Here is an 18,247-nt window from a genome sequence, read left to right as displayed (position 1 = left end):
CGGGACCTGAGCCAGCTGACAAAGCTGCACGAGTGCGTGGACGACGACCTCTTCATCCGGGAGCTTGCCAAAGTGAAGCAGGTGAGGGGGTGGCCAGGGGCTGGAGGCAGGGAGAGCGCAGGCTAGCGCTGACATGCTCCCTGCCCTCACCCAGGAGAACAAGGTGAAGTTCGCGCTGTACCTGGAGAAGGAGTACAAAGTGAAGATCAACCCTTCCTCCATGTTCGATGTGCATGTGAAGAGGATCCACGAGTACAAGCGGCAGCTGATGAACTGCCTGCACATCATCACTATGTACAACCGTAAGCCACCATGCACCCCAAGGGGACAGGCTCCCCAGCGGGTGCATGAGCATTCCTAGGCCCTGGGATGCAGTTAAAACAGAGGGTGACACCTTGCTGCTGTCTCCTCCAGGCATCAGGAAGGATCCTGCAAAGCTCTTTGTGCCGAGGACAGTGATCATTGGGGGCAAGGTGAGTTGGGTCAGGAGTTTTAGGCATTTTGGAGGAAGTCCTTGACAATGCCCTAGGGAAACTGGTTGCAGCTGTCCCATGTGGCTAGGTCCATGGAGCTCGCCAGGAAGGGCTGGGGCAGCACTTGTTGGCTTCGATCCAAGCAAGGCACCGAGTTTTGGGGCGTGCACAAACATGTGCTGCTTTTGGTCAGGGAAGCCCCTGAAAGCTTGGTGGTGCAACACATGGGTTGGATGAGGTGATGGAAGAAGTCTTGAGGGGGTCCTTCCCTGGGCAGGTGGGCACTGGATGGAGCTCCCCTGGCCAGGCCTCTGGGCTCACCTGTGGCTTTTCTCTTAGGCTGCCCCAGGATATCACATGGCTAAAATGATCATCAAGCTCATTAATGCTGTGGCTCAGGTGGTGAACAACGACCCCGTTGTGGGGAGTAAGCTGAAGGTCATCTTCCTGGAGAACTACAGGGTCTCGCTGGCAGAGAAAGGTAGCCCACGTGGAGCACGCTGTGGGGAGGGTACATCGGCCCCGTGGCTGTCCACCAGCCCATGGCTCCATCACTGCCAACATTCTTTGACATGATACAAACGCAAAGCTGGTCGCTGTGAGCCCCTTGTGTCCGCGTGTTCTGTTGGCAGTGATTCCTGCTACTGACCTGTCGGAGCAGATCTCCACAGCAGGCACTGAGGCGTCGGGCACAGGGAACATGAAGTTCATGCTGAATGGGGCTCTGACCATCGGCACCATGGATGGAGCCAACGTGGAAATGGCTGAGGAGGCTGGAGAGGAAAACCTGTTCATTTTCGGCATGAGGGTGGAGGATGTCACAGAGCTGGACAGGGAAGGGTGAGGGCTGGGGACACCGTGGGGGTGCTACCACAGGCAGCTGGAGCAGCGTGGTCTCATATGAGCCCTTCCCTGCCAGGTACAATGCCCAGAAGTACTATGACCAGCTCCCCGAGTTGAAGGAAGCCATTGACCAGATTAAGAGTGGCTTCTTCTCCCCAGAGGAGCCTGACCTCTTCAGCGACGTGGTCAACATGCTCTTCCACCACGACAGGTGAGCCCTGGGATGCCTCCATCCCCTGGGTTGGGTTCCCCCACCAAACTCCCAGTGCCTGTGTGGAGCAGCCCCCTGCACCCTCCATCCACCCTCTGGCTCATAACGTCCAATTTTCCAGCTCTGATGATGTGCGTGTGGTCGAGCAATTGATGCTTCACTGGTACAAGAGACGGGTCCGTGTCCAGCACCTTAGCTTGGCCCATTAAAGCCTGGGGTACATTAAGGCCAAGACGCATTTGAGTGCACAGCCCTCACCAGACGATGGATGCTTTTAAGTGTCTCCAGGGCTTTCCTGGCCAGAGCATTAAGCAGCCAAGGGCCACCAGCATCTGCTCTGGAACAATGTCTCCCAATGTGCCCTCCCAGAGCACACGTGCCACAGCACCCATGGGCTTGCAGGGCTCTGCGCAAACAGGGCTTGGGGAGGGTGAACTTGTCTGAAGTGCTCGTCTTGGAGGCAGCCCAAGATGTGGCAGCCCAAGCCCCGTGTGCTGCAGCCACCGTCCGCGGCAAGCTCCTGCCTCTGCTTTCCTGCTGCCACCGACTCCTTTCTTTGCTGCTACAGGTTTAAAGTTTTTGCAGACTATGAGGCTTATGTCAGGTGCCAGGAGAAGGTCAGCGAGCTGTACCTGGTGAGTGCCGGCCTGGGGACAAGGCAGGGGAGCTCTGGTGGGGGCACCACATCCCCTCCCCGGGGATGGGTCTGTGCGTGTACATGGGTTCCTGGTGAGGAGGCTCCTGGATGTGCTGCTGCAGGGAGTCCTCCATCTTAGGGCCAGTGTAGCACCCATGGGTGCAAGCCTCCAGCCACAGTCCCACCTCTCTCTTTGCAGAACTCCAAGGCATGGACCAAGATGGTCATCAGGAACATCGCAGCAGCCGGCAAGTTCTCCAGCGACCGCACCATCAAGGAATACGCGCGGGACATCTGGCACGTGGAGCCCTCCTACCTGAAGATTCCACCGCCCAATGAGCCCCGGGACACGGCTGAGCAGAGTACACCCAACGGCACAGCAGCATAGGGGCACGGAGCTGCTGGCAGCTGGAGCTGACGGATGTGAGCACAGACGCTGTACAATGGTCTCTGTCTCTGCTGTGTGGTGTCTGTGCTGCTGCTGGCTTTCCTACGGGTGGGGAAGGGGTAATTTTTGTAACTCAAGGGTCGTGCAGAATGCGAGAACTGTTGCCCTGTTGTGTCACTGGAGTCCAAGAGCTCTTTGCTGAAGTCTAAATCAGGGACTGGGCTCGTACCAACACTAATGCAAAAACTGGGTGTCAGGGCTGAGGTGCTGGGGCTCAGACAGTGATAGGGTGGGGAGCACCACTGGACACAGTTGTCTGAGCCCTTGCAGGTGATGCTGAAGCAGGACCTGGGGTGCAGCTCTTGCCAGTCCTGAGGCATCAATGCTGGGGAATTAAGGGGTAGTTGTAGTAGGGCTGTGTAACCCCCCCCCCCCCCCCCACTGCCCCATGTGATGCTCCTGGGCACGGTTTCTATGGTCCTGTCCCAGGAGCAGCAGCCAGATCACAACAGTATCCCCATCCCCCAAGTATCCAAAGCATCCTTGAGGCAGTGGGATAATTAGAATGTTTTTCAGTAGATTTTATTACAACATTAAGTTTCTGGTGTGGATTTGAGTAAGTGCTTGTAGTTGCTGCATGCAGCAGCTGGTATCATTTAATGTTCAAGAAGTCTCTGTAACAAGGTGCAGTAAATTTTGCACTGTTATTGCTGACCATCATGCTTCAGAGCCTGGTTTCTGAGTCCTAGATGTGTATCTAGGGCTTAGAGCAAAGCTGTGTACCCAGGGCAAAGAGGATATCCCTAGGCATTTTCTGGGCAAGGTTCGAATTCCCTCTTTTACCCAAGCAACTGGGTCTATATTTTCCTCATCCTGTTCCTTTACTAGAACCCTTGAAACCAAAATTTGATCCCTGTAAGTTTTCATTTCTAAGCCTAGTTGTACAATTAAATCTCTCCCTAGCAAATTGCTTCCTGCTACAGGAATGTATAACAATTGGCCTATGAATTGTTTCACTGTATTTTTCAAGGTAGTATCTTCAAAGACAGGAACCAAAGATCCCTCTCGCTGAAAATCCCTCTCTTTTTACTCCCAAAACAGTTATCCTTTGGTTTAGTAATTACAGTGCACCTGATCAAGTGTGTGACTACGTGTGCGCATGTGTGCGATTAAGTGTATGGCTCCACATGCATTTGATCCTGTGTGCAAAGTGTGCTGTGCCTGCATGGGGCTGCTCATGAGCAGCATTTCTGGAGCTGTGGCTGGGGTAAAGCCATCTGATAAGCTTGACTGCACAAACAGCAAGTTGTGGAGCAGGCTTTTCTACTTCAGGGCCAAACAATGTTCCTGAAATACTGTAAGTCATTTATAGGTTTTCTCCCCTTTTCTTTTGTAAAATCAGTAAGAGAATTTATTGTTCCTGAAAGCAAGGGGTTCAGACTGCTGACTCAGCCCAGTCTCAGCAGAGGGAGGCGCTGTGTGAGCCTCACAGCCCTGCCAAAGCAGCTTAGGTCTGACACTTGGCATGTGCACATCCCCTCTGCCCAGTGCATCCCACCCTGGCAGCATGGTGCTGGCAGTGGTGCAGAGCTGGCCTCTTTATGGAGAGGCTGTGTCAGCCTCTCTTGTCACCATCTGTTGATGTCTAACTGCACACACACAGCAGTGATCTCATCATGGGTGGGCTTCTCTGAGCCCAGTGGCACTGCACCCATCACGGCTGCAGATGCTGCACCTCCTGCTCATTAGGATTGTCTGGGGGTGGGTTATAAACTATTTGGGGGGAATCATATGGAGGGGGTAAACTCTTTAGAGGATCCCATGCCTTAGGTTCCTCAGTATTTCCCTTAATTTTCTTGTTTGTTGTTTTTAAGGGGAACAAGTGAACTGCAGGGAGGGGCAGAATTTCTCCCTCCTGCTTCACTGTTGATCTCGACCCGAGTCTCCCAGGAGACCTCTTACACTTCTCACACTCCCAGCATACCCAGCATGCAGCATAATCAGACTCTTCTTGTGAGAAAGGTTCCTTAACATAGAATCATAGAATAGTTAGGGTTGGAAAGGACCTTAAGATCATCTAGTTCCAACCCCTCTGCCAGGGGCTGGGACATCTCACACTAAACCATGTCACTGAAGGTTCTGTTCAACCTGGCCTTGAACACTGTCAGGGATGGAGCATTTACCACTTCTTTGGGCAACCCATTCCAGTGCTTCACCACCCTAACAGTAAAGAACTTCTTTCCTTGTATCTAATCTAAACTCCCCTGTTTAAGTTTGAGCCTGTTACCCCTTGACATTTACATGAAGATTTAAAGTCTGACATTCTTACTAGCCCCACGCTTTGGACAAAAAATAGCCAGTGGCTGAATACTTTTCTTTGCCCATATAAAATAACAGTACTGTACCATCTTTTTCTTATCTTGTCCCTTTTTATATAAGACATGTCTTTCCAATTTTTCAACATCCTCCCTAAGGGGCTTTCTGGAGGAATGTTATTCCTCGGATGATTCCTCTCATCCCTTCTCTTTTCCTTAGGCCTATTTTTCTTATTCTCCATTCTGTTTCCCGAGACTTCCTTTCAACAAGTCCTTACACTTTGTCCTTCTCTGGCTATATCTCTCATGGAATAACAGAAATGTGGATCTGGACTTCACACTCTCTTTGTACTTACTTGTACATCTCGGACACACGCTCAAGTCTCTCAGATTGTCCCAACCGCCAAGGTAATGCTTCAAGTCCAATTTCTTACCTTAGCCCATGGACGGAGTTGCCTGGTTGCTGCAGTGGTGCCTACTTTTTCCTCTGTCTCTTTTCCCCCTCTGGTTCACCGGGTCTACCCTACAACAATGGTCTCAGGATTTTAGTCAGCTGCGGAGCCCCTGTCGAGCCGCACGAGGTCGTTGAAATCAACAGGACACGTCTCCCCATCCTTCAGCGGCGGAGGTCCCCTCAACAATGACTTGATCCCTGAGGAGCCCCCACATGTGAGATACAAACTTCTCGTGTAAAGGCTCAGGGCAGACACGCCAGGGAGGCAGCAGCTATTTTTTATGACCGTTTTTGCAAACCGGGTTTCCCGGCACGTAGGCACGCACAGCACAGCACACCTTTGATCTGTATTTCCTCTCTCGCCCACAAGCCCCCTCCCTTGTTTTCCCACTGGTTGGATACTCCACGGTTTACAGCCTATCCAGCGCGTATAATCTACATGCCAACTCCTCCCTCCTCTGTTTGTATCTCCCGTTACTCCGTTTCGTATGACCCTTCTTCTTATTTCTTTTATGGTTAGATTTCATAAATCTCTGGCAGATGTTGAACCCCAACTTACTGTTTAACCAGCCTGCAACAGCTTAGTTTCATAGGCTGTACAAAGATAGTAGTCTTTTTAACCCTTTGTCCATAACTGATAGTCTTTAACCGCAGAGTGTGCCTCGCTAAGTTATGGTACCTCAAACCCTTTGTTTCGTTTCCTTAGTGATTTAGCCCCAGCCCCAATATTGCAAAGCCTTAATATTGCAAAGCTGAATTAGGAACGGAACTTCCCCCAGGCCCTGTTGCCTTCGCCGCCAACGCAGCCGCCACCGCCACAGCCGCACTCACGCCGCCGCCAGCGCCACGGCCCGGTTCCATTCAGGCCCCGCCTCAACCACAGCCACCCCGGGGCGGGGCCGAGGCTGCCCCAAGGGGTGCAGCGGGCCGGGGGGCGCTGCAGGGACCGCTCAGCCCGAGGCCGTGCGGGGGGGGGTGAAGCGCGGGCCGCGCCGGCCTTGCCGAGGGAAGGATCCCGGATAAAAACCCCAAATAATAACAAAAATACAGGGTTGAAACCAACGCGGGTGTCTCCGCTCCTTCTGGAAGGGGAGAAACCTGCTGCTGGTTCCCCTCTCAGCTGCGACTCCCGCTCTGTCAGGCCGAGTCGGCTGGAGCTGAAACTTCCCACCCGGAAAGGAATATCCCCGTTTCACCGGTATTCCCTTGAAACTCGGACCGGCGCAGGAGGACGCGCTGCCTGGACGCTGGAACGCACGACTAGGCCATTGCCCGTGTCACTGAACCAGCCAGCATGGCCCACAGCAGAGAGGGCTTTAGTCAATACACCTCGGGAGGACTGGGAGCAAACCCTTTCCTGGAGGAGCAGCCAGCCCGTGCCAGCGTTTCGAGCTGCTCTTATTCCACCTGCCCTCCCGAGCAAGACCAGCGCACACCGGGCTGCTCCTGCCATTTCAGCCGAGCTCCAGGGCCAGGCAAGGCAGGACACGATGGTGGGACAGGCTGCTGAGACAAGGCAGGCGCTGGGCACGTGGCGCTGCACCCTCCAGCACCCGGCACCCTTGGTGGACAGTTGAGGTGTTGCTCAGCAGGGTGCTTATGTGCAGCTCTGTGACTCAGGTTGATGCGGATGCAGCCTGTGCCAACCCCGAATGCAGATCCAGGCAGGTCCCGTCAAACCAGGGCTGTGGGCAGGTGGGTGCGGGTTCCCCATCAGCACATGGTGCAGTGACGTGGCCCAGGCCAGCCGCAAGCCGCTCTGCCCATGCCGAGGGAGCAGGAGGACGAGCGAAAGCAATCAGCACATCCGGCTGGTTTGATTCATGACAGCTTTTTGCTTCCCGCCCCCCCCCCCCGGCTTCCCCCCATCCCTGGTGGGTGCAGGGGCTGCAGCTGGGGCAGCAGCAGTGCATTGCCATGAAGAGGACAGGAGAGATGGTCCCAACACCTCGCTTTGCTGTCAATGGGGAGGGGCAGGTTGCCAGGCATTATTGGGCTGCAAGAGCTGAAGGGGATCAGCACAGGATTCTGGCAGATGCCGTGCGTGCACCGGGATGGCGCAAACACTTCGTGCCACAAGGAACCAGCACAGCGAACGTGTCAAACATGAGGATCTCCCGGGCTGGAGGGAAACTCCTCCAAGCGAGAGGCTGCGCTGGCTCAGTCCTGAGCGTGGTGAGGGAAATGCGGCTTGTACAGCGGGGGCTGGACATGCGATGGCAGCAATGAGCCGCAGCCGAGGGGCGCGACACCGCACGGCTCGCCATTGTTCTATGCAAAACCAGCAAAGTTTGGGCTTGTTTCCTTCCAAACTTCCCCGCACCAGCTGTGAGAGGGGGAGGTTTCCGACTGGATTTTCCTACGGCGTCTTTTCCTACATGCCCACTTTGTTCATTTTTGCTGATGATTTCATAGGGCTTGTTTATTTGGGGGGTTTGTTTTTTTTAAAATGTTTTGCTAATTTATGATGACAATGGCATCTTTAGCTCTGCTGGTGACGTTGGTCATATCCTTCACAGAGCTCTCACTGCTGTGGAAGTCAGAGGCTGCGCAGATGCATGAAGATAGCACTGTGCTAACTTCTATCCCTAGGTTGCCTCCGAGTGCACCAGAGAGGATGTGTCCTGAAGATCCCGTTTGGATCTCAGCGAGCCACAGGCTTTAGAGCTGGGGCTGAGTTTCTTGCTACTTTGAGTGCCCTGGGCTGCCCCATGAGGGACAATGGGGAGGAATTTATTGTACCCTGGTGTGCATGAACCAGCCACCAGCAAAGTTCAAGGCCTTCTTGCCAGGGTTCAGATCCCAGCAGCAGCCAGACTCCATCAGTATCATCTCGACTGCAAGACTCCAAGGGAGGCTGCCGCCCAGAGCAGGATATGGAAACTGCTGAGCTCAGACCAGCAGCCTGCAGCGCAGCTGCACCATGTATGCGCAGTACTCCTGGCCTGAGGATGCCTGTGTGCAGAGCAGCAGCAGGACCTGGACTTCTCCCAGGGACACAGCCTGGAAGATGCCCTCCAGCAGCACGCTGCCTAATGCAGTGCAGCTGAAGCAGAACCAGGAGAGGGTGAGTCCAAAGTGGCTCTCCTGAAACAGGGAGAGAGTGGAGCTCAGCATCATCTCACTCTTCAGATCTGTGCAGATCAGTCCTTGGTATCTGGCCTTTTCCAAATAGTTTCTCACCATTACCTTGTTTGCCCCTCTGTGTACCTGTGGGCACGCAAGAGACCCTTGCTTAGCTTGTGTTTTTTTTGGCATTCCTGTAACAGAGCTGGCAGTTCTGTTTGTGATTTCAGAGGGAAGTTTGTGTTAGGTTTTCCTAATGCAAAGCTAATGTGATTTGTTGTTGAGTGTTAATGAAGCAAAACAGGAATTAATTAGAGAATATCAAGGGGCTATTACTAGATGCTTGCATTTCTTCTCTCTGAAAATCAAAGTGAGAACTATATCCTGCATCAAAGCAAGGACAGAGCATCTTCAACACATCCTCACAGCAAGGAACTGCCAGCAAGGAGCAGCCCAGGACATTGCATACCTCTTACATTTGCTTAGGCCAACAACTGGGGGCAGCCCAGCAAGTTGCCACACATGAACTGATCCACAACGAGTGTCCCTGCGTGCAAAGCTGGCCTTCATCATGTTTCCAGGAATCATCCTAGGTCTGCCCACTTCCAGGGGGCTGAGCTAAACCAGGCTTGATCCCACAGCAGTGCTGGAGACACAGGAGGTCACTGCAGCTACAGTGGTATCCAATAACTTCATCTGGTGTCCCCACGTTTTCGGAAGCAAGCCTCTGGCTTGTTCTGTCTCTGGCTATTTGGCAGCTCTGTCTTCTGCTGGAGAGTTTTGCGGGCCCGATTGTTTGCCCCTTGAAGAAGTGGGGTTAAAGTGCAGGGATGCTGGAGGCTGGGGTTCAGGCCCTCCTCCTTGTACAGGATTCTCCCAAAGTCTGCTAAGAAACCACCGCAGGCTGCAAAGCACCATCTGTGCTGGCCACAGAAGGTCTGTGAACGGGGAGCAGCAGGTGCAAGTGAGCACAAGGATTCACAGCAGGAGCAAAATTTTCTGCTGTTTGGGTGGAAGCAGTAGTGAGTGACCTGTGCCCCCACCTAGGCACTAGCTGGGCATCCCAGCTAGGCTGTCATGCACGCTGCTCCTAGCAGGGGGCCTGGGGGCCAGAGTTATTCTTTTGCATGCAGGAAAGTCCACGCAAAGAGAATAATTGATGTTTTGACCCTAAATCTCTTGTTTCCAGCAGTGTCCCCAGTGCTGGTTCATGTGCGGTTCCAGGGCTTGGGCCAAATCACAGCAGGTCATGTTCAAAACATCCAAGTCTCCTCTCAGAGAGGAGCCCTCTCAGAAGGCTGGGGCTGGTCAGGGCACAGACCCCCATCCCTTTCTGCCACGTGTGCAGGTGAGGGGCTCTGGGCAGCCGGGCCGTGAGCTGGGCTGGGCATGTCGCTGTGCTAGTACAGATGGACTGAGGGACATTGCCACTGCTGCTGCAGGGTGTCACTGAGACCAGGCTCGATGAAATGCACAAGAAACTCAGCATGAATTCAGCATTGCCCACAGCCAGGTGGGGAAAGGCAGAGCAGTTTGCCTGTGCGAGGCTAGGGAATCCCATAGCCACATGGGAGGCAATGAAAGGGTTTTAGCAAAGTCATGCTTGAAAAGAATATATCCTTGTTTTATTTCCAGGCTGGAGCCTTTGAATTAGTTCTGCCTGCTGAGGAAATACACTGCCCTTGTGTTTGCGTGAATAAAGCTAGTGGCCAACACGACAGTACTGGGGGCTTTGGCTCTTGCAGTCATCACAGGGAGCACAGGGGAAATGATGTGGTAGGATGGTGATACCAAGTAAGCGACCAATCCCCAAACACAGGCCTTGGGCCCTGGAATGGTGTGCAGACATAGGCTTAGCTCTGTACCAAAATGGTTGGTTACGCTATGCAGATAAAAAGCCATTCTTAAAGCATGAGTAAGATGGGCAAACATAAATCAGAATATAGGGATTTCATGGTGTGACATGTCCAACCCACCTCTCCTCAACCAGGTGGTTCCACCACCATCCTCACAGCCCCACAGAGCACTGCTGGCTGCTGCATGGAGTTTGCTAGTTCTCACCCCAGCAGAGATGCTGTGTGGGAGCAGCCTCCTCTCCTGGCAGAGGCAGGGGCGCTCACACGTACTCGCCTGGTCCCCCCATTGCCGTGCAGGTAGATGATCACGGGGTGATCGTCGCCAAGTGCTTCCTCGTACCACTTCTGGTCCTTGCCCCGTGCCTCAGCACCTCTGCTGTCTGGCACGGTGTGCCTGAGGGGAGCAGAGCGGGGTTACCCTGGGGAGCTGCAGGACACTCTGGGCACAGAGTCACCCAGCTGTGCCCACCCAGGATGCTGGGGCTGCCCCACTCACCAGATGCCAACCATCACACCCGGCTCGGTCGTGAGGTACAGGTTGATGGTGTTGTTCAGCAGCAGCTCCGGCTGACGAAAGTCAACAAAGAAAGGAAAGGCCACTGGGGAAAAAATCACAGCCATCACTGGGGCAACCCAGGAATCATCACACCCAGCTGCTTTAATGCGTTTGTTCCAAAGCAGGATGTTACTGGTTTTAAATTATTAGTCTGGAACCCCAGGGCCACTCTCAGCCCAGCTCAAGAGTGGGGAAGTGAGCACAGCCCTCGGCCACCTCCTCCCACACAGATTTCTAACCCCACTGGCACTGTGCGTGCCCACGTGTTGCAACAGCTTGCGCAACACAAAGCACCAATGGAAAAGGTACCTCAATGCCTCCTCTGCAAGCCTACAGCAGGGGCCATCAGATGGGTGCTCTACCAGTGCCACCCATGCAATGAAGTAAGCACTGCTCTTGGTCTACAGCCAACATTCAAGCACAGGGGCAAGCACTCCACAATACCTGCTGCAGGTGAGCACTGATGCGTACAGTCCGGGGGGATGTGCCCACCAAGGGGTATCTCTGACACCTGGGATGGCAACAGGCCAAGGAACGGCTTCATGGGGGTAGCAAGGTGGCATGGGGACACAGCCACAGCATGGCATCATGAGGGTCGGGGCACAACCATGGTATGGGGGATCATGCCCATGGCAGGGTGCCATGGAGCCAGAGCCACAGTATGGCATCCTGACCTCAGCAAGTGACAAGGCCACGCTAAGGGGACACAGGAGCATGGCCACAGCATATGGTGATGGCTTCAGTAGCTCGGCAAGGCTGCGGCACAGAGACAGACCTATGGCACAGGGGACACAGCAGGACACAGGGGACACGCACGGGGAAAGGAACCAGCAGCAGGTTTCTCCCCTTCCAGAAGGCGCGGGGACACCCGCGTTGGTTTCAACCCTGTATTTTTGTTATTATTTGGGGTTTTTATCCGGGATCCTTCCCTCGGCAAGGCCGGCGCGCCCCGCGCTTCACCCCCCCCGCACGGCCTCGGGCTGAGCGGTCCCTGCAGCGCCCCCCGGCCCGCTGCACCCCTTGGGGCAGCCTCGGCCCCGCCCCGGGGTGGCTGTGGTTGAGGCGGGGCCTGAATGGAACCGGCCGTGGCGCGTGCAGGCGGCGGAAGCGGCGGCGATGTCGCGGCGGCGGCGCGAGTGGGGCGATGGCGGCCGCACTGACGGCGACAGGGCCTGGGAGGAGTTCAGTTCCCGGGCGGAGAGCAGCGCCAGGGCAGACAGCAGAGCCCAGGCGGAGCGCGGGGCCCGGGAGGAGAGCGGGCCCCGGGAGGAGCGGCGGTGAGTACCCGCCGCGGTGCCGGCGGCCTGGGCTGCCGTGCCAGCGTAGGGGCAATGCCGAGCGCCGCCGCTGCGCTCGCAGGGACCGTGTCCGCCGGGTCCCGCTGTCCCCGCTCGTGGCCACGCTCTGAGCCCCGGCCGTGTTCCCCGCCGCGTCTCCTGTGGCCGTGTGCCACCGCTGTGCCCCTGTGCCGTGGGTTTGTCCCTTGTGCTGTGGCCATGCTCCTGTGTCACCACGGCGTGACCTTGTCACTTGGCTGAGGCCGTGATCCTGTGCCTATCCCCCTGGCGTGGCCGTGCCACCCTGCACCAGCCGTGGTGGCTGTGGCTCTATGTGGATCCTGCCATGGGCGTGATCCCCCATACCATGGTTGTGCCCCGACCCTCATGATGCCATGCTGTGGCTGTGTCCCCATGTCACCTTGCTATCCCCATGAAGCCATCCCAGGTGTCAGAGATGCCCCTCAGTGGGCACATCCCCCTGGACTGGATGCGTCAGTGCTCACCTGCAGCAGTTATTGTGCAAGGACGGGTGTGAGCGCTCGCCCCTGCACTTGAATATTGGGTGTAGACCAAGAGTAGTGCCTCATTCACTGCAGTGACTGTGAGGGCACCTCTGGCCGGTTGCTGCTGGTGAGACTGCTCAGTCTGAAGTCTCAGGGTGTGACTGGGGCTTGAGGAGCTCCCCATGGCTCCATCATTGCTCATGCCATCCTGTATGTCAGGCTTCTTGGAGGGGTGCTGGTGCCCAGGGAACTATGGCACCCTGCCCTGGCACCCCTTTTGCAACCCTTTCTTGGCATCTTGCAGCACTTGCCAGGGCAGGCACTGGACTCAGTCCTCTTCAGCAGGAGTGATGGTGATGCCAGGCACATGCTGGCAGGGAGTGAGCTGTGCTTGGACGCCTGTCAGAAACCTCTGCTCTTAATCCCCCAGCGCTGCACCCGGACTGGTTTCCCCATCACCCAGCACCATCAGCTCATGAGAGATGTTGATGCTGGACAAGCGGCAGCTCTTGGCTTTCCCCTCCCTCTCAGATGCTGGGGCTTCAGCTGGTCAATGGCTTGCTGCAGAGGGCATAGCTGGGGCAGCTGGATGTGAGCCCTAGCCCTTGGGAGCATGATGCTGTCAGAGGTGGTCACACTCCCTCCCCTGTACTGGTGGCACTGCAGGACATCGCTCTGGGGATTGGTTCCTCCCACAGGCTGTGGGTTTCCCAAGCCACTTCCCCAGATTTCCCCCTTGTCCCTGGAGAATCACAGAGGCTGTTGGTGCTGGGCTTGGGTAATGGGTGCAAACTGGAACACAAGAGGTTCCACTTAAACTTGAGAAGGAACTTCTTCTCAGTGAGGGTGGCGGAACACTGGAACAGGCTGCCCAGGGAGGTTGTGGAGTCTCCTTCCCTGGAGACATTCAAAGCCCGCCTGGACACATTCCTGTGTAACATTATCTAGGTGTTCCTGCTCTGGCAGGGGGATTGGACTAGATGATCTTTTGAGGTCCCTTCCAATCTCTAGCATACTGTGATACTGTGATACTGTGACACCTCTGTGACCATGGCTCAGCAGTCACAGCTCAGGGTGTTGCCACAGAGTATGGGCCGCTTCTCATTGCCAGTTTGGCTTGCAGCTCCTGGCCCTGGTGCTTGCCCTGCCCTTCTTCCTCTGGGAGGCTGTAGAGGGCTGGATCATGGCCTCTCATGATGCTGTGTCACAGTAGGGCTGCTCCGACAGCTCAGCTCCATGCCCAAAAGCCAAACACAACGCTGATGTGGGTAACCAGCTCCCCATGGCAGAGGAACGCAAACAGCCACCTCAGGCCCTTACAGGGGACAAGCCCCTGCCTTCACAACTGGGGTTGGGATCAGAAGCCCCACTCTGCTGTGCCCCAAAGCCTGTGGGGTGGGAAGGGATAAGCTAACAAGATGCCTTCTTTGCAGGGGCTGGCTGCGCTGGTGTCCCCAGCTGCGCACCGTCGTCCTGGTCCCGCTCCTCATCTACATCTCTGTGCCCATCCTCATCCGCCTCTTCCCTGTCCTGCTCACCAAATTTGTCTACCTGAACTTCTGTGAGTGCCCCAGGCTGGGAGAGCCACCCCACTCGGGATTCATCAGGAAGAGAGTTGGGGGGTCCCTGAAATGTGGGTGGGGTGCACAAGTGCATGGGTGGCACTGGTACAGCACCCATTGATGCCCCCTTGCCATGGGCTTGCAGAGGAGGTATGGGAGGAATTTCTGTTGGTGCCTCGTGTTTTGTAACCTGTAATAACATGGTGCTGTCCACCCTGTTTACTGCCGGAAGTTGCAACACGTGAGCACGCACAGTGCCAGTGGGGTTAGAAATCTGTGTGGGAGGAGGTGGCCGAGGGCTGTGCTCACTTCCCCACTCTTGAGCTGGGCTGAGAGAGGCCCTGGGGTTCCAGGCTAATAATTTAAAATCAATAACATCCTGCTTTGGAACAAATGCATTAAAGCAGCTGGGTGTGATGATTCCTGGGTTGCCCAAGTGATGGCTGTGATTTTTTCCCCAGTGGCCTTTCCTTTCTTTGTTGACTTTCGTCAGCCGGAGCTGCTGCTGAACAACACCATCAACCTGTACCTCACAACCGAGCCGGGTGTGATGGTTGGCATCTGGTGAGTGGGGCAGCCCCAGCATCCTGGGTGGGCACAGCTGGGTGACTCTGTGCCCAGAGTGTCCTGCAGCTCCCCAGGGTAACCCCGCTCTGCTCCCCTCAGGCACACCGTGCCAGACAGCAGAGGTGCTGAGGCACGGGGCAAGGACCAGAAGTGGTACGAGGAAGCACTTGGCGACGATCACCCCGTGATCATCTACCTGCACGGCAATGGGGGGACCAGGCGAGTACGTGTGAGCGCCCCTGCCTCTGCCAGGAGAGGAGGCTGCTCCCACACAGCATCTCTGCTGGGGTGAGAACTAGCAAACTCCATGCAGCAGCCAGCAGCGCTGCCTGGCCAGGGCTGCTGCAGCGGTGTCTGACCCCACAAGTCAAGTATAGTCCCTTGGAGTTCAAGGGAAACGCCAAATCCCACTCAGCCCAGAGCATCCAGGTCTGCCCTCCTGGGAGGAGGTCACGCCGGTCCCTTGGTGCTGGAGGGGAAGGTTCTTTGAGGGTCCCTGCCTGAGCTCTAACCTCATTTTCCCCATCAGAGCTGCAGGGCATCGCATCCAGTTCTTGAAGGTAAGTGATTCCCTGTGAGGGGACTGGCACGTGCTGGGAGTAAGGCTCACACTGGCCCCAGGGACTCAAGAGAAACCCTGGCCAGAGTGAACCGCACCGTGCTGGGGGTCCTACGGTGCAACCTCCACTCAGGCATAACAGTGCTGCTCCTCCAACAGACAATGGGTGCTGCTGGCTTCCACATCCTGGCTCTTGACTACAGAGGTAAAGTCATCCCTCTGCCTCTTGCTAAGTGACCCTCCTGAGGCCAGCCTCACCAGGGTTGTGACACCTAGCCATGTCCCCTGCAGGCTATGGGGACTCCAGCGGGCTCCCTACAGAGAACGGCTTCACCACAGATGTCCTGGCACTCTATGACTGGGCCAAAGCACGGAGTGGGAACAGCATCATCCTCTTCTGGGGACACTCCCTGGGGACAGGGTACGTGTGGGGCTGGACAATAGATGGGGCATTCGCCCCATGGGTGCTGCCTCTCTGGAGTCTGCAGACAGTCCCTGAGCTGTGACACTGCTGCCAGATCAATGCCACTTGGGGGATGAACAAGGGGTTAGAGCAGCTCCTTGGTGGAAGCATCTGCAAGGCAAAACCCAGCGGGTGTTACGGGTGCTGTGCATCCTGCTGGGGCATCATCGCTGCTCCCCGTCACTGTCACCTCTGTTTTCACAGGATTGCCACAAATGCAGCAAGGAAACTGCAGGAGGAGCGAGGTAAGGACCACTGAGGCTGGGTTGGCCCTGTGCAGTTTTCCTCTGGGCTCTGCACATCCCTGGTATGTGACAATTCGGGGGCCACTAAGGAGCTGGGGGATCCCTGTCACTGTCTGCTAAAGCATCAGGGTCAGCTCCTGGAGCGGGGACAAGTGACCATTCCCATGCTTCTTAGAGGGAAGGGGGCATTTTGGTCTCATGGCTGATGCCTGGGGAGAGAAATTCCCCTGCAGCCATGCCTGCTCTCACTGAACTCTGACCTCAGGAGTCCAGGTTGATGCCGTTGTCCTGGAATCGCCCTACACCAACATCCGTGAGGCAGCTGCACACATCCCTCTCACCAAGGTGAGCCCAAGGCTTCAGTCCATAGGGTCCCACCATGGTTACAGATCAAGGGCTCTCAGAGGCAGCCCCAGCTACCTGGGTGTTCCCCCCTTTGCAGGGAAAGGGTGCATCAGTCAAGGGCAAAGCTTAGCACCCCCCAACTCTCTCCCTGGCAGATCTACCGCCAGTTCCCGGGCTTTGAGTACCTCATCCTGGACTCGCTTGCTCTGGCTGACATGTTCTTCCGCAGTGATGAGAAGTGAGTGTCTGGTGGGAATGGGCACCACTGCCCTGTGGGGCTGTGGGGATGGTAGTGGGACTACCTGGTCGAGGGGAGGGGGGTTGGACATGTCACACCATGAAGTGCCTGTGTTCTGATTTAGGTTTGCTCATCTTACTCATGCTTTATGAGTGGCTTTTTATTTGCACAGCTTCAGATACCAGTATTATCACTGCGTAAAGTCCACAAACCACTATCCTCTTTGTGAGCACTACACGCTCCAGTCCCACCCACAGTGCAGCACACACACCTCAATAGCCTTTACTTGAAGCTTTTGAAGCCTGAGCACCCCATAACCAGGTCTAAGCTTTTAGGGTGCTTGGTGCTGCCATGCCAGGACAAGTGGCATGGGCATCACCCTGCAGCGGTTCAGCAGCTACCTGTAGCTACTGATGGGCTGGGCTGACTCTGAATGGCAGTGCCAGGGGGTCAGGGTTGCTGTGAGAGATTTCACAGGAGCTGGGGGGGCTCCCGTGGGCCCATGAGTTCCAGGGTGACTCCTCAGCACTGTGCTTGCTGTTCACAGCGTGCAGGTGCTGTCCTGCCCGCTCCTCATCCTGCATGCAGAAGATGATTCCATCCTGCCTCCTCTCCTGGGACGCAAGGTGGGGACGGGTCCCTGTGCACAGGCTTTAATGTGGGTGGGCAGCATCTGAGCCTGGGGTTGGAGGGCTGAAGTGGCTGGAGAGTTGTGGCTGTCCCTGGGATGCAACGGGGGTATGGGGTCCTCTCCACATGCCACTAACTGAGATCCCACCCCATGTCAGCTCTTTGAGACGGCACACAGTGCCTACAAGGACAAAACCAAGGTGAAGTTCATTACCTTTCCCAAAAAGCTGGGCCTGGGCCATGACTACATCTCCTTCAACCCAGAGATGCCTGCCTTGGTGAAGTAAGTGCTGCTCTGCAGAAACAGGGGGTACAGAATGAGCCTGGGCCTCTTCTTCCAGGGGTGCATCCTCCCCTGTCACAGCCATGCAGGTGTCCTCCCTCTGCTCCTTCCTCTCTTACACTGCTCACTGTCATCAATTTTTGAACTCCAGTTGCTCCTCACTTCCCCAAGCCTGTCCTCAGCCTGGGTATCATGGGGTTGTGGCACTGCAGCGAGGTCCCATCTACTCTGCCCTGCATACAGAACTTTGCTTTACGCACAGCACAGTCCCCCATCTAGGGATTAGAAACCAGGCTCTGAACAGCACAGGATGGTCAGCAATAACAGTGTAAGATTTACTGCACCTTGTTACAGAGACTTCTTGAACATTAAGTGATGCCAGCCGCTGCATGCAGCAACCACAAGCACTTACTCAAATCCACACCAGGAACCTGCTATGGCACTGAAATTACTGTTGTAAGTAATAAAAACTACTGAAAAATGTTCTAATTTGCCCACTGCCTCAAGGATGCTTCAGGATACTTGGGGGATGGGGATACTGTTGTGATCTGGCTGCTGCTCCTGGGACAGGACCATAGAAACCATGCCCAGGAGCATCACATGGGGCAGTGGGGGGGGGGGGTGTTACACAGCCCTACTGCAACTACCCCTTAATTCCCCAGCATTGATGCCTCAGGGCTGACAAGAGCTGCACCCCAGGTCCTGCTTCAGCATCACCTGCAAGGGCTCAGACAACTGTGTCCAGTGGTGCTCCCCACCCTATCACTGTCTGA

The 18,247-nt window shown here is 55.6% G+C and overlaps 3 protein-coding genes across 3 annotated transcripts; 2 read left to right on the top strand and 1 right to left on the bottom strand.

Moving 5' to 3' along the window:
- The first annotated feature begins 6 nt into the window (after positions 1 to 6).
- LOC134165589 (glycogen phosphorylase, liver form-like) lies at positions 7 to 2,727 on the top strand. The gene is made up of 8 exons (XM_062622538.1): positions 7 to 81; positions 155 to 302; positions 415 to 473; positions 813 to 954; positions 1,106 to 1,313; positions 1,393 to 1,527; positions 2,096 to 2,162; positions 2,364 to 2,727. The coding sequence occupies exons 2-8, from the start codon at positions 221 to 223 to the stop codon at positions 2,550 to 2,552; spliced, it is 882 nt and encodes a 293-aa protein (XP_062478522.1). The 5' UTR covers positions 7 to 81; positions 155 to 220; the 3' UTR covers positions 2,553 to 2,727.
- Positions 2,728 to 9,990: 7,263 nt separating this feature from the next.
- Positions 9,991 to 11,204, bottom strand: LOC134165569 (protein ABHD12B-like). Its single transcript, XM_062622515.1, has 2 exons — positions 10,740 to 11,204; positions 9,991 to 10,637 (listed from the first exon to the last, which is right to left on the bottom strand). Exons 1-2 carry the CDS (start codon positions 10,862 to 10,864, stop codon positions 10,445 to 10,447), a joined length of 318 nt encoding a protein of 105 aa, XP_062478499.1. The 5' UTR covers positions 10,865 to 11,204; the 3' UTR covers positions 9,991 to 10,444.
- A 658-nt stretch (positions 11,205 to 11,862) lies between these two features.
- LOC134165581 (lysophosphatidylserine lipase ABHD12-like) lies at positions 11,863 to 17,959 on the top strand. Its single transcript, XM_062622525.1, has 13 exons — positions 11,863 to 12,076; positions 14,016 to 14,143; positions 14,606 to 14,708; positions 14,811 to 14,938; positions 15,249 to 15,271; positions 15,430 to 15,475; positions 15,562 to 15,691; positions 15,938 to 15,978; positions 16,244 to 16,323; positions 16,479 to 16,561; positions 17,109 to 17,187; positions 17,350 to 17,474; positions 17,829 to 17,959. The coding sequence occupies exons 1-13, from the start codon at positions 11,916 to 11,918 to the stop codon at positions 17,848 to 17,850; spliced, it is 1,149 nt and encodes a 382-aa protein (XP_062478509.1). The 5' UTR covers positions 11,863 to 11,915; the 3' UTR covers positions 17,851 to 17,959.
- Positions 17,960 to 18,247: the final 288 nt, after the last annotated feature.

Source organism: Pezoporus occidentalis, unplaced genomic scaffold (assembly GCF_034315485.1).
Source record: "Pezoporus occidentalis ecotype Australia unplaced genomic scaffold, CSIRO_AGI_Poc_V1 ctg1072, whole genome shotgun sequence".
NCBI classification, from domain to species: domain Eukaryota; kingdom Metazoa; phylum Chordata; class Aves; order Psittaciformes; family Psittacidae; genus Pezoporus; species Pezoporus occidentalis.
This window is presented reverse-complemented; position numbering and strand designations above follow the sequence as displayed.

Bases quoted from the DNA above. Each gene is read 5' to 3' on its own strand.
- LOC134165589 (XM_062622538.1), top strand. From the start codon at position 221: ATGTTCGATGTGCATGTGAAGAGGATCCACGAGTACAAGCGGCAGCTG. The intron at 474-812 runs GTGAGTTGGGTC...CTTTTCTCTTAG, and splicing joins CAGTGATCATTGGGGGCAAG to GCTGCCCCAGGATATCACAT. The intron at 955-1,105 runs GTAGCCCACGTG...TTCTGTTGGCAG, and splicing joins GGTCTCGCTGGCAGAGAAAG to TGATTCCTGCTACTGACCTG.
- LOC134165569 (XM_062622515.1), bottom strand. From the start codon at position 10,864: ATGGCTGTGATTTTTTCCCCAGTGGCCTTTCCTTTCTTTGTTGACTTT. The intron at 10,638-10,739 runs GTGAGTGGGGCA...TGCTCCCCTCAG, and splicing joins GGTGTGATGGTTGGCATCTG to GCACACCGTGCCAGACAGCA.
- LOC134165581 (XM_062622525.1), top strand. From the start codon at position 11,916: ATGTCGCGGCGGCGGCGCGAGTGGGGCGATGGCGGCCGCACTGACGGC. The intron at 12,077-14,015 runs GTGAGTACCCGC...CCTTCTTTGCAG, and splicing joins GGGCCCCGGGAGGAGCGGCG to GGGCTGGCTGCGCTGGTGTC. The intron at 16,562-17,108 runs GTGAGTGTCTGG...TGCTGTTCACAG, and splicing joins TTCTTCCGCAGTGATGAGAA to CGTGCAGGTGCTGTCCTGCC.